The sequence below is a fragment of the Myodes glareolus genome, chromosome 9 (assembly GCF_982192425.1).
Source record: "Myodes glareolus chromosome 9, mMyoGla1.1, whole genome shotgun sequence".
Classification (NCBI taxonomy): Eukaryota; Metazoa; Chordata; class Mammalia; order Rodentia; family Cricetidae; genus Myodes; species Myodes glareolus.
The window spans coordinates 71,015,829-71,028,666 of record NC_142034.1 but is presented as its reverse complement, the minus strand read 5'-3'; the positions used below and the strand labels follow the sequence as shown (position 1 = coordinate 71,028,666).

At 40.9% G+C, this 12,838-nt stretch overlaps 1 protein-coding gene across 4 annotated transcripts in view; it reads left to right on the top strand.

Moving 5' to 3' along the window:
• Kif3a (kinesin family member 3A) overlaps positions 1-12,838 on the top strand; it is a 40,663-nt gene that overhangs the window by 16,429 nt on the left and 11,396 nt on the right. The window contains exons 6-11 of one of the 4 annotated variants that reach the window (XM_087910637.1): positions 3,465-3,604; positions 4,139-4,336; positions 4,606-4,780; positions 6,977-7,075; positions 8,716-8,787; positions 10,761-10,769. In XM_087910637.1, the coding sequence (XP_087766763.1) occupies positions 3,465-3,604; positions 4,139-4,336; positions 4,606-4,780; positions 6,977-7,075; positions 8,716-8,787; positions 10,761-10,769 (693 nt within the window). The remainder of the gene's footprint in view (positions 1-3,464; positions 3,605-4,138; positions 4,337-4,605; positions 4,781-6,976; positions 7,076-8,715; positions 8,788-10,760; positions 10,770-12,838) is intronic. The other 3 variants (XM_087910639.1, XM_087910638.1, XM_087910640.1) reach the window with 3 other exon arrangements.

The window sequence follows — 12,838 nt, the reverse complement described above, 5'->3', positions numbered from 1 at the left end:
AAAGGCGTGTGCTACCACCACCCAGTGACTTTATTTATTTTTATTTTATGTATATGACTATGTTGCCTGTATGCATGTAAGTGCACCACATGTATGCATTGCCCACAAAGGCCAGAAGAGGGCATAAGATTTCCTGGCACTGGAGTTACAGATAGATTGTAATCAGTCAAGCTAGTGCTGGGAACCAAACCCAGGTCCTCTGAAGAGCAGTATATGCTTAACTGCAGAGTCATTTCTTCAGCCTCTTTTTTCATCAGTTTTTTATTTTCTTGATATTGGATTCTCTACATAGTGTTGGCTGCCCTGGAACTCACTGTATATACACTGTATACCAGGCTGGCCTTGTACTCACAGAGATCCGCCTGTTTCTACCTTCTAAGTGCTGGTATTAAAGGTGTGTGCCACCAAGCCCAGCTCTCCAGCCTCTTAATAGCCAGGCTTTGAAGCTGTCATACTGTTAGAGCTTGCTAGTTAAAATACAGCATTTTGTTTGAGCACTTAGTGGGGAGTGCTTTGCTGTGTACTTTATCAGGATGATCAGTCTTCACTGAAGTCTATGGGGATATAAAGTTCCTCCTTTATGAGTGAGGAAACTGAGATGTAGTTTAAATACCATGTCTAAGGTAATACAATTGCTACGCGGTAGGGTGAGTGTTAGCTAGAATATATACTGCCTCCCTTCTGTTGAAAAGATAAGCAAAATTAAACCAACTTTTCTATCTGGGGGGGAAACGCATGCTTTCTACTGGTTGCTTGATAAGAAAGGAACTTCAACTTAAATAATCTGTTTCTTGACAGTCTCTCTTTACATAATACATCCCTGTCCTGCTGAGTTACATATTTTCCATTCAGTTACATCTCTTTACTGCTGCATATTTCTCTTCACACACACCCACTCTCACACTCATTCACGTACACACACTTCTCTATCTTCTCTCGCTTTACTCATCACTCACTCATCCATTCCCTCACACTTCTCACGCGTCCTCTCTTCATCTCTCACAATTCTCTCTCCCCCAGCAGCCGTCTTTCTCTCTCTACATCATCGTCCTCTCCTCTCCCACAGCCAAACTCTGGACAGTTAATTATAAGTTACATTTTCAGGGCCCGACGCATATTCAAAACCCAAGATAAGTCATGTAGTTTCTCTTACACTAGGGATGTCACAGTAACCGGCCAGTGAACAACTGGCCTTACACGAAGCTCTAAGTTGGTGAGGGTTCCCAGACAGTAAACAGTTGACTGAACCTTGAGGCTGGGGAGTACATACAGACTAATGTTGCTTCAGGCTCTGGTCTTGAGTCAGTAAAACAACACCTGGGAAAATGACCTCATGTATTTGTCTCTAGGGACAACCAGATAGTCTCTAGGGGCAGACAGCCTGCTTTGAATCTGCTCTGAAGTCTAAAGTTACTGTCTGTGTAAAGGCTGTCTTTGTGACTGAGAACCCTGTGTCAGTCTGAGTAATAGAAAATACCTTAGTGTTATTTCTGTTCATCAGAATTAGACAGTAGTAGGAGTCATCTTCCTGACCATCCACAGCTGTGTGTGCCCAGTGGATGGAATACTTTCATGAGATAAACACACAAGCAGTGGGAATGCACCCAAAGCTATTCTTAGGGAAGAAATGAAGTGACTCATGAGAGAAACTATAGACAGGATCAATTGGTTTCCAGAGCCAATGACCCCATGGCCTTTCTATCTAGGTGGGGCTCCCCACAAGGTAACCATGTGTCAGATGAGTTGGCTTGTTAAACACTAGCTAATTGTCACTACTGTACATTCCCATGGCCTTCTATACCCAGTGTTCCAGAGGCAGAGGAGATGGACCTCTGAGATTGAGGCCAGCTTTGTCTACACAGGGAGTTGTAGACCTGACACAACTGTCTTGCCCATTCTAGCCTCAAACTTGTGATCCTCCTCCCTCAGCCCCCTAAGTACTAGGATTATAAGAATAAACCTCGACACTGATTGCTTAGCTTGTCTTAAAATTTTTGTTTGTTTACTTTTGATTTTAGCAGAAGTCTCACAGGTAGTTCTGGTTGGCCTGGAACTTGATATATACATGAAGCTGATTCATAGTTTCACCTGCTTCTGCCTCCTAAGCACTGAGATTAAAGACATGCACCATCCATGCCAAACTCTTCTTGGTTTAACAAAGTTCCTGTGGAATTGGCATCTTTTGATGTTGCTGGATATGGATCTACCTCATGTGTGTGTGTGGTTTTAAAGATTTATTTTAATAGATAGATAGATAGATAGATAGATAGATAGATAGATAGATAGATAGATAGATAGATAGTATTTTCTCTGCATGTATGCCTGCAGGCCAGAAGAGGGCACCAGATCTCATTACAGATGGTTGTGAGCCACCATGTGGTTGCTGGGAATTGAACTCAGGACCTCTGGAAGAGCAGCCAGTGCTCTTAACCTCTAAGCCATCTCTTTAACCCCACATCGTGTTTTTAATGATCGTTTAGTGACTTAACTATTCTATAGTAGATTAAACAATGTTGTGTTTTATCTTTCTGGTCTCACTGTTTTAAATAGTGTTGTACTGATTTCTAATGTGTGTGTGCGCCCAAATCAGTCTGTGGTTTAGAGTCCCAAACAAAATTCTCTCTGGAAAGAGTTGTCAGCAATTTTTTCCCATTTATTTATTTGTTTGTTTGTTTATTACAGTGTTCTTGTCTGCATGCATGCCTGCAGGCCAGAAGAGGATGCCAGATCTCATTACAGATGGTTGTGAGCCATCATATGGATGCTGGGACTTGAACTCAGGACCTCTGGAAGAGCAGCTGGTGCTTTTAACCATTGAGCCATCTCTCCAGCCCCTTTCCCAATTATTAAACATGTGTTTCTTTTTGAGGTGTAATTTTTTTCCAAGAGAGATCTTGCTATGTTGCCAAGGCGCTGGCCTAGGTCACTGGGTTGATATATTCTCCTGCCTTGGTCTCCTAAGTACCTACTACCATGTCCAGCTTCATAGGTAGCTAGAATCTTTAGATAGTAATATTTGGGAATAGGTTGAAGACTGTTATTCTATTATTATATTTTTGTATTTGGGAGTGAAGTGAAGAATGTTATGCTATAATTATGTTTTAACGTGAGTACAGTAGTATACAGTGGCCAAACATACTTGTAGTTTGTAGTCAATCATACTCAGTGGCTTTGACTGTGATAAAATCAAGTATTTTAAATATTTGGGATATTTAATTATTAAAGGTACACTCTCTGGGCTGAGGATAACTCAGTTGGTAGAGTGCTTATCTAGCATGCATGAGCCCTGTGTCAATCCCCAGCACTCTATAAGCTGGGTGTGGTGGTACTCAGGAGGTAGAGAGATCTGAGATCAAAGTTCAAGGACAGCCTGGGCTACAGAACACCCTGTTGAAACAAATAAAGAAAAAAGTAAACAAAACCATTCTGCTACAGTTTTTAAGGGTTTCTTTTCTTTGTTAAAGGTTCTGTTGGTGCAACTAACATGAATGAGCACAGTTCAAGGTCCCATGCCATCTTTACAATTACTATAGAGTGTAGTGAGAAAGGTGTTGATGGAAACATGCATGTCAGGATGGGGAAGCTCCATCTTGTGGATCTCGCTGTAAGTAACAGTACGCTACTTTCTCCCCTAAAGATTGATTTATTTATTATGTATGCAGTGTTCTGCCTGCATGTGTGCTTGCAGACCAGAAGAGGGCACCAGATTTCATTACAGCTGGTTGTGAGCCACTGTGTTAGCACTGAGAATTGAACTCAGCACCCTTGGAAGGGCATTCAGTGCTCTTAACCTTTGAGCCATTTCTCTAGCCCACAGGATGCTACTACTTAAGGGAGAGTTTTCCCTGTGCTCCAGTTGTCTGTTAATAAAAATTAAAGCCAAAAGGTATAGCGTACATGTGATTTTAAATTGCTTATTATTCTGGGATATCTGACAGTAGATATAGTAGCATTGTGACTGCGCTTTTTTTCCACCTACTGCCTAGACTTTTTTGTCTGTTCTTCTTCCCTTATTGTTTTGAAGTGAATTCCAGATGCTACATGGAATATTTTAAATTACTTTTAAAAACCCAGATTTTAGAAAAGTGCTTCTTGGTTTTAAAAAACTTTACTTTAGTTTTTATCTGTTTATTGCTAGGGGTCAGAAAGACAAGCGAAAACTGGAGCCACAGGACAGCGCCTCAAGGAAGCTACGAAAATCAACCTTTCACTCTCCACCCTGGGCAACGTCATCTCTGCCTTGGTGGATGGGAAAAGCACGCATGTGCCATATCGGAACTCTAAACTGACGCGTCTTCTGCAGGATTCCTTAGGAGGGAACTCAAAAACCATGATGGTAAGACTTCAGTCATGGCATAGTTAATTTGTCTAAGGCAAATTTAAGATTCTAATTTATTTCCATAATTGATGTGAATAGCATTTTACAAATCGATTCCTTTTCTTTGTATATCACAAAATGTAATTGCCTGTGGTTGTATTGTTTCCATACCTATATGATTGATACTGGTTTTTCGAAGACCAAACTGCATATGTAGTTTGGGCATTTGTTTTGGTAATGATGATGTTAGTAGCCGTGTAGAATGATTTACGTTTCTAATTCAACAGTGTGCAAATATTGGGCCAGCAGATTATAATTACGATGAAACCATCAGTACCTTGCGATATGCCAACCGAGCCAAGAACATTAAAAACAAAGCAAGAATTAACGAAGACCCTAAGGACGCTCTGCTTCGTCAGTTTCAGAAAGAAATAGAAGAGCTGAAGAGGAAGCTTGAGGAAGGTAACTTCTCATAAAGCTTACTGCAGTTGAGGCTGCTGCTGACCACTGCATTTACTTCCAAAACAACCTGCCAAGCAATAGCCTCTAACACTGACATTTAAGGTATCTTATGTATGTGCCTCTGTGTGTGCTGGACATGTGTGAGTGCAAGCACACTCATCAGAGGACACCCGTGGGAGCTGATTCTCTTCTTGCACTATGGTTTTTGGAATTGAACTCATGTCAGACTTAGAGAGCAAATATTTTACCTCCTGAGCCCCTTGTTAGATTCTAACGTTGACATTTAAAAATACTATTTCTGAGGAATATGAGTCTTCTAAGAAAATGGTTTTTTTTCCCCTTTTTTTCTTTTTTGGTTTTTCTGTGTTTTTCTGTGTAGCTTTGGAGCCTGTCTTGGAACTCGCTCTATAGACCAGGCTGGCCTCAAACTCACAGAGATCCGCCTGTTGCCTCAGCCTCCCGAGTGCTGGGATTAAAGACACGCGCTACTACCACCTGGCAAGAAATGTTTCCTAAGACCATCTAGATTACAAAGTTTGAAGTCCCAACCCCTGATGGTGGTGGCAGCCTTTATTCTCAGCACTTGGGAGGCAGAAGCAGGCCAATCTCTGAGCTTGAGGCCAGCCTGGTCTACAGAGTGAGTTCTAGGACAGCCAAGGCTACACAGAGAAACCCTGTCTTGAAAAACCAAAACAAAAAAAGGAAAGTTTGAAGTCCCAACTGATGGTGATGAGGAGCTTCCTGATCAGTTCTGGAATTCCCACTCCTTACAGGGGATGAACCCTCTCTGACTGGTGCAGGACTCCTGTGCAGCAGGTGAAAGGCCTGGAGTCCAAGCCATTGGAGTCTCTGGGGGAGACCCAGAGACCACTGGTGTGTCTGGGGTAAAAGCCAGGTTCTGAGAAAAAGCCTGAGAACCACTTCACAGATAGTAAAGTTGTCGTTTTTAAATGGCCACTAGGTGGCATTTGTAGCCAATTTGTTTTTAAGACCTTTTATTCCCCAATTAGTGCTGAATGCGTGCCTTCATTTTGATGATTTCATTTCCTTCCCCTCTCTCTCTGCCTCTCCTTTCCTCCCTCCCTCTCTCCCTCTTTCTCTCTTTCTCTCCTTCTCCTTCTCCCCAGGGTTTCTCTCTGTAACCCTGGCTATACTGAATTTCACTATGTAGACCAGGCTGGCCTCAAACTCAGAGATCCACCTGCTGTCTCTGCTTCCCAAGTGCTGGGATTAAAGTCGTGCGCCACCACTGCCAGGAGTTCCTGCACCTCTTAGTCCTTGTGATGGCGTGGCTGTGCACATTGGGCAGACATGTTCCAGTCCCCGTGTATGTTATGTGGGGCACGCAGCCAGAGGCAGTCGTATGGTCATAGTCTCTGTGATGTGTTCCACTTCATTTTTATTCTTCTGACCCTATGCTCAATAGGCAAAGGCATTAGAGGACTTTTTTGTTTGTTTTGTTTTTGTTGTTTTGAGACAGGATTTCTCTGTTTAACAGCTCTGGCTCTTCTGGAACTTGCTTTGTAGGCCATGCTAGTCTCAAATTCACAGAGATATGCCTGCCTTTGCCTCCTGAGTGCTGGGATCAAAGTACTCCACCACCACCCGGTTAATTATCACATTTTTTAAAATGCAAATGCTAGCATGTAATTCTTGTGCATGTTTATACCTGTACTCACCAGATTTTAACTTCTTTTTCAGGACTATAAAATAAAATTTATAACTAGGCATGAAGGTACATCTTTAAACCCCAGCACTCAGGAGACAAATGCAGCCAGAATGCTGTGAGTTCCAGGCCAGCTGGAACTACATAGTTAGAGCCTGTCTCAAAAATTAATGTTTCTAAGAAAGTAAAATAAAATTTCTGTGTACATTGTGTGTGGTTTCATGTGACTATGTGCACGTGTGCATGTTTAGAGACGAGGACAGAATGTGTCCAAATACTGTTTATTTTTTTGTTGGGCGAGGGGAAGACAGGTTCTCTCATAGACCTGGAACTCCCCAAGCTGGGCTGGCTTGTCAGCAAACTCCAGGGATCCCCAGTCTACACCTGCTTGTCAGATACACTGTGAACATTTAAGTAGATATTCAATTTGTGTTTGAGCAACAGAACTGTAATGAATTGAATGGATGTAGGCATTTTCAAAATAGCCAGTGACTTGATACAGACTAAAAATCGTTAAATTTCTGTCCAAGGGGAAGAAGTTTCAGGCTCTGACATCAGTGGGTCAGAGGAGGATGATAATGAGGAGGGTGAACTTGGAGAAGATGGAGAAAAAAGGAAGAAGAGAAGGGGTAAGTTCTGTTCATGTCTGATCGGTCACAGTTGGCTAGAATGGCTCCCTGATGATGGTCACTGTATAGCTGGCGTTTTAAATTATGGTGTTGGTTCCAGCAGGGACCTTATGCTATGTATGGTTAACTTTGTAAACATTCTCTCTTGTTTGTTTTGCTTACCCAGGATGCCATATCGTCTTGTAAAATTTTAAGTTTGAAACTGTGGTAGTAGATATACTATTTTTCAGTTTTACATCTGTGTTAGGTCCCTATCGGTTTTTGAAACTAGGATAACGTGGGATTTTTCTTCACGTGATATTAGTCTTTAAAAATAATTTGCAGGTGGTGAGCTTGCATGAGGAATACAGCTTTTCACTGAAGTCCATCCTTTCTTTTTTTTATTTTTTTATTTTTTTTATTTTTTGTTTTTTTTTTGAGACAGGCTTTCTCTGTGTAACAACCCTGGCTGTCCTGGAACTAGCTCTTGTAGACCAGACTGGCCTTGAACTCAAAGAGATCCTTCTGCCTCCTAAGTGCTGGGATTAAAGTCATGTGCCACGACCGCCCGCCCCCCAAGTTCTTTCTTTGTAAACTGTGTGGCATTCTCACCCTTTGGAACAGCTTCCAGCGTGAACTGCTTTGCTGAGGCTGCAGAGGGCAGGGAGAAAAGAAGGTCCCTGCCTCATTTCAATCTTAGAGTGCTCCTCAGCTCCTGCAGGCTGCTGCACAGTCATAGTTAATCAGTCTTGTTGAAAACAAGCCCATCACTGCTCCCAGGGAGCCTAAATTAAAAACTGAAGATTTTGTACATCCAGAAGACAGAAAAAGCACCAAGTAGGGCAGAAGTTGGGAAATACAGTGTGCTGGTCAAATCCATGTGGAGCCTTTTTTTTTTTTTTTAAATAAAATGTTCTTAAAGCAGCCACAATCATTTGTTTACATGTGATCTATGACTCTTTCACATCAAAACACGTGACCTGATTCTTTGCAAAAACTGTTTATCAGTCTCTGACTTAAAAAGTGTTTTTATTCATAGATAGTTTTTCAGAGTAAAATAATGTTTTTTTACTTGAACTGATAGTAGACTTACTAAAAATAAATTTATGTAGAAAAAAGTGCCACGGTTTAATATGTTTAAATACTTTAAATATGTCTTAACTTGTGCTGAGAAGCTTAACATTTTTCTCTGAGCCTTGTTAATTATGCTGTCAAGCTTTAGGCATAAGTAAAATCTGGTAGCGTGTTTTCGGGGGATGGGGACTTGGAGACAGTACCTTGTCTATAATGAAGGGGAGCTGATTTCAGTAATGTGAATTGTGTGATTTTTACATTTTAAAGCTGTTTCTTTTTCTTAGCAGTATCTATAGACTTGTATGTCACTTGGTGACATTTTTGTCATTTCAACCCTCTGAATAATTATGTTCAGATGAGTAGTGGGGTTTGCACTACTGCGGATCTGTAAAGAAATGCAGTTTTAATCCCGCATGGCTTTGTGACAAGGAAGCAGCTGGACTTAGTTGTAAGCTAGAGTCGCTCTTGAATGCAAAGCTTGATTGTCCTCTAAATTCTTCCTACAGAACTCAAGTTTTCTCTGTGTATTTTTGTTCATTTCTTGTTCCCTCTCTCTGGTTCCGTGGGCTCGTTTCTTTGTCTTCCAGGCAGTAGCAGCAGCAGTAGCTCAGACTCCACATGTTCTGTCATAGAGAAGCCTCTGGATGAGTTCTTGCCTCGTGAGTGGCGGCCCTCACCTTCTCTAACAGAGCTCTGGCTTCTCCATCACTCATGGGCTTCATTTGAGAGATGCTGCCCCACTCCCTGTCATGACTGGTTCATGTTGGGCTCCAGGAGAAAAGCATGTGGCCCCACCCTGCCATGGCTTCAGTTAACTGTGAAACATAGGCCAGAGCCTATGTTTGAGACAGTGAAAGAAAGAATCATGCTTTTGCTGCTGAGATAATGTCAAGAGAGCTAGTAAGCTGTGTGAAAGAATAATTCTCAAGATTCTTTTTTATGCCTCATTATATGTTTTTAATTCTGGTCAGTGTAAGAGATGTGAACAACACATCTTAAATATCTACGAGTACAAATTAATGTTTGTTGGTGCAGCGGCGCACAGTGTAGCAGGCCATATATGCTTCAAATAAAGGATGAGTGAAGCTAAGGCAGGTGAAGAGGACTGAGTATCACGTCATCCCAACTGGATGCTTCCCCACTCCTAATACCAGGTCAATTCTGAGACTCTTTCTGAGATGTGATTAGAAAATTCGGAGTCACACAGAGTACATAAAGTCTGTCTAGACTTCTTTAGTCTTAGATTTTTTTAAACTGTAAGTTAAAAAGCATTATTTAATTTTGTCTATTTCTACTTTCAGAAGAAAATGGAAGTGATGCTTGCTTTCACCACCTTGCAGCTTGCTGTCTCTTAAAACATTATCTGTGTCCTTACCTTTTCCAGACTAATGGCAAAAGCCATTGCTTTTAGCTTTACTAGGGAAAATCTCAAGAATCTCAAGACACTGTGTCTGTTGACACTGTTGAAGCAAATTACCAGACAAGCTGACCTCACCGGATAATTTATAAAATACATGGCATTGTTCAGACACCACATAGAAGCAGTTTTGTAATATAAACTGTGAAATGAGAGAAAATATATGAGAGGAAGCATTGTAATTTAGTTTTCTGTTCCTAACACTTACCATTCTTAGAGAGTAGTTATATGAAAGTAAGTTACAAAATGAGTTGCACCTTATTCAATTCAAGACTTTTTTTTTCCAATTCAAGAAGCTTTAATTGCTGTTTTCATACCTAACATTTAACTTTTGTTGTCATAACATGGATGCGTTGGGGACGTGGAGAGATTATTGTCCCAGCATGTGGTTGCTGTGTGTAACTTGTGTGTATTACCCCTCCCATTAAATATGAATGGCCATTCAATGTCCCTTGCTTGAATCATCAGCTGTCATTTATTTATCTAGTCATTATTTAATCACCCAGAACAATCAACACATAGGCTGAATGTAAGTTTGCTACTATACAGGTGCACTTCATTTTACGTATTTAGGGAGAGCTGCTTACAAATCAAGTTAGGAAATAAAATATTGTGGACTTACTGCCTTTAAAATTCATTAACCCTGTTGTTAATCTCACGACCAGTATAAACTTGTGCAAAATAGTTTATCTGTTTAGTTACTTCAGGTCTACCTGGCGGATTTTCTTAAAATGGGGAACACCTGTAATGGGTCTTTATATAGGAGAAACATTGAATTGGGAAATTTTGGAGATGGACAGTGAGAGCTTTGTTACTTTTAACTTGCGAATTTTAAAAATTTACTTCATTTTTGGTTTTGCTCTTTTAGATATTTTTGCAGGTCTCAGTAGGTTCCCAATTCCATGTCTGTAATCCATCAGCATATGCACTGAGCTAGTCCACTTGCAGGGGCACTGTGGGCACCTGGGATTGTGTGGGAACCACAGAGGGGATTGATTGCGTCTAGCATTCGTGATGTCTTCTTATGGTACATGCTTTCTTTTTCTGTGGACTCTATTTCAGTTTTGATTATTTGATTCATGTCTTTGCTCATGCCAAGTGAATGCTGTTACACATTTTCTCTGTTTTACAAAGGAAATAATGTTTTCCTTTCTTCCCTCTTCATCTCTGTGCACATGCTTCCTGTCTGCGACTCGCTTACCGCTTCTTTGCAAGACCAAGCAGGTTGGTGTGATTGGCTCGCACTCCACGTGGTGCAGTTTCTCATTCTCTCAAGACCTTTTATTTAAGTTCTTCACATTTTTTTTAATTTAATAATTTTTACAAGGTAAGTATCTGTCTTTTTTTTTAATTCCATTTTAACTACTTTAAAAAACTTTCCCCCTAAATCCTTAATGATCTACTAAACGAATTTTTGAAAATACACTTATAATTGATTTGACATTCAGGCCAAGAGTCCCCACCATGGGTGCTTGTGATGCAGATCCATTAGTGCTACCCTAACACCCACCCTGCCAGGGCACCTTCACCCAGGTAGCACCTGGCAAAGGGGAAGGGAAAGGCTCACTACCTCCCTTTGACATCAGAATGCCTTTTTAAGATTTCTTTTTTTTTCACCTTAGACAGGGTTTCTATGAGTAACAGCCCTGGCTGTCCTGGAACTCGATTTGTAGACCAGGTTGGCCTTGAACGCACAGAGATCCTTCTGCTTCTGTCTCCCAATACTGGGTTAAAAGTGTGTGTCACCATCACCCAGCTGCCTTTTTAGATTTATTTATTTAAAATTTTTGTGCAAAGTTTTATCATGGGGAACTAGAAAAGTTTCTTAGATTGTTTTTATTTTTTTTTTAAGTTGATTTGGTTGAGGAGACTGCGTATGTGTATATTGTCCTGGGAAGGAACCCTGGGCTTTGCACCTGGTGGCCAAGGACTGAGCTACGTCCCCATCTCCTTTTAAAAATGTCTTTAGAAGCACATGTAGTCTCTTATCCCATTGGAGGGATGGATGCGCTCAGTGGCTGCACAGGGGCACAGGCCACTTCAGGCTCCTGGCAGCTCCTTCCCAGTGGAGGCTAAGACTTGTAGATTTGTATCCAGGGGAGCACAGGCTAAGGATTAAGGCATTAAGGAATGCCTTAAAGATCTATGTACAAGTTACTCTTGATCACCAAATTTTTACTTTTTACACAGTCACATTTAACTTAAAGTATTATTTGAAAAATGATACCATGGCTTGTCACGGTGTTTCTGCCTAGAGCCACATGGGACTTGAGTGTGTAGACTTTTGAACTAACCCTAGATGTATAGAGAATGTCTTCGTGAAACCTTCCTGAGCACAGTGAGACACCTACTTCTAAAACATGGGTTTAAAGGAATTACTATGCAAGACAATCAATTCATCAAGAGACAGTGTTTATTTTTATGTGCAAGCCTTTTTGTATTACTCCCTCCTGATGGGTTTTTGGAACTCTTTATAACTATTAGCAAAATAAAACACTACAAGTCCAAAATTCATTTATTGACCTAATCATGTAGTCTGTGCCCTTAGTACCCATGCCTTCTGCACATACTATTTTGGTTTTAATGTATTTGCAATTTTTCTCTAAACATTTGTAATCCTGAGGTGGAAGTTACATACATGTTTTATTGTTGCATATACTTCCTGAAAACCTCAACTTAGACTTTTCTTCTCAGATTTTTAGTAAGTATTAATATGGATAGAAAAATCTTTTCAAGTAATTCAATTGGGAATCGAAGTTAATTTATTTGTGAAAATTTTTCTTCTACAGCGTAATTCAGAACGTTCAAGGCAGGTGGCAGTGCCAGTAGGCTCGGGCCCACCTCTGACACGGAGTGCAGTGAATCACACCACACCAACTGCCTGGATCACAGCTCTTAGTTCCTCTTTGGTTTTGTGCCTAGATTTTGCTTTAGACTTTGGTTCTGTAGAAGGAAGGATGCCATTAAACCCTTGAGGTCCTAATGAGATTTTGTCTCAAGTTGAAAAAGCTTGTGCATGACCCTGCCTTTCATGAGTCCTACAAGAATATACTCAGATCTGTGGTGTAATCATGATTGTTTTTCAGTTCCTTTTCCTTCATAGCAGGAGGAGCTGGGTTTGGGGTGGAAACATTAATCTATAATTCTCTATCCTCGTCCCTCGGGAAGGAAGTTGAGAATGGCAGACTCTCAGGAGAGCCTCAGGTCTGACAGTTCTGTGAAATGCTTGTTGTTCCGACGGAGCACGTTTCTAAGAACTTGCATCAACCAGAAATGAACTGTCATTGGCTCAG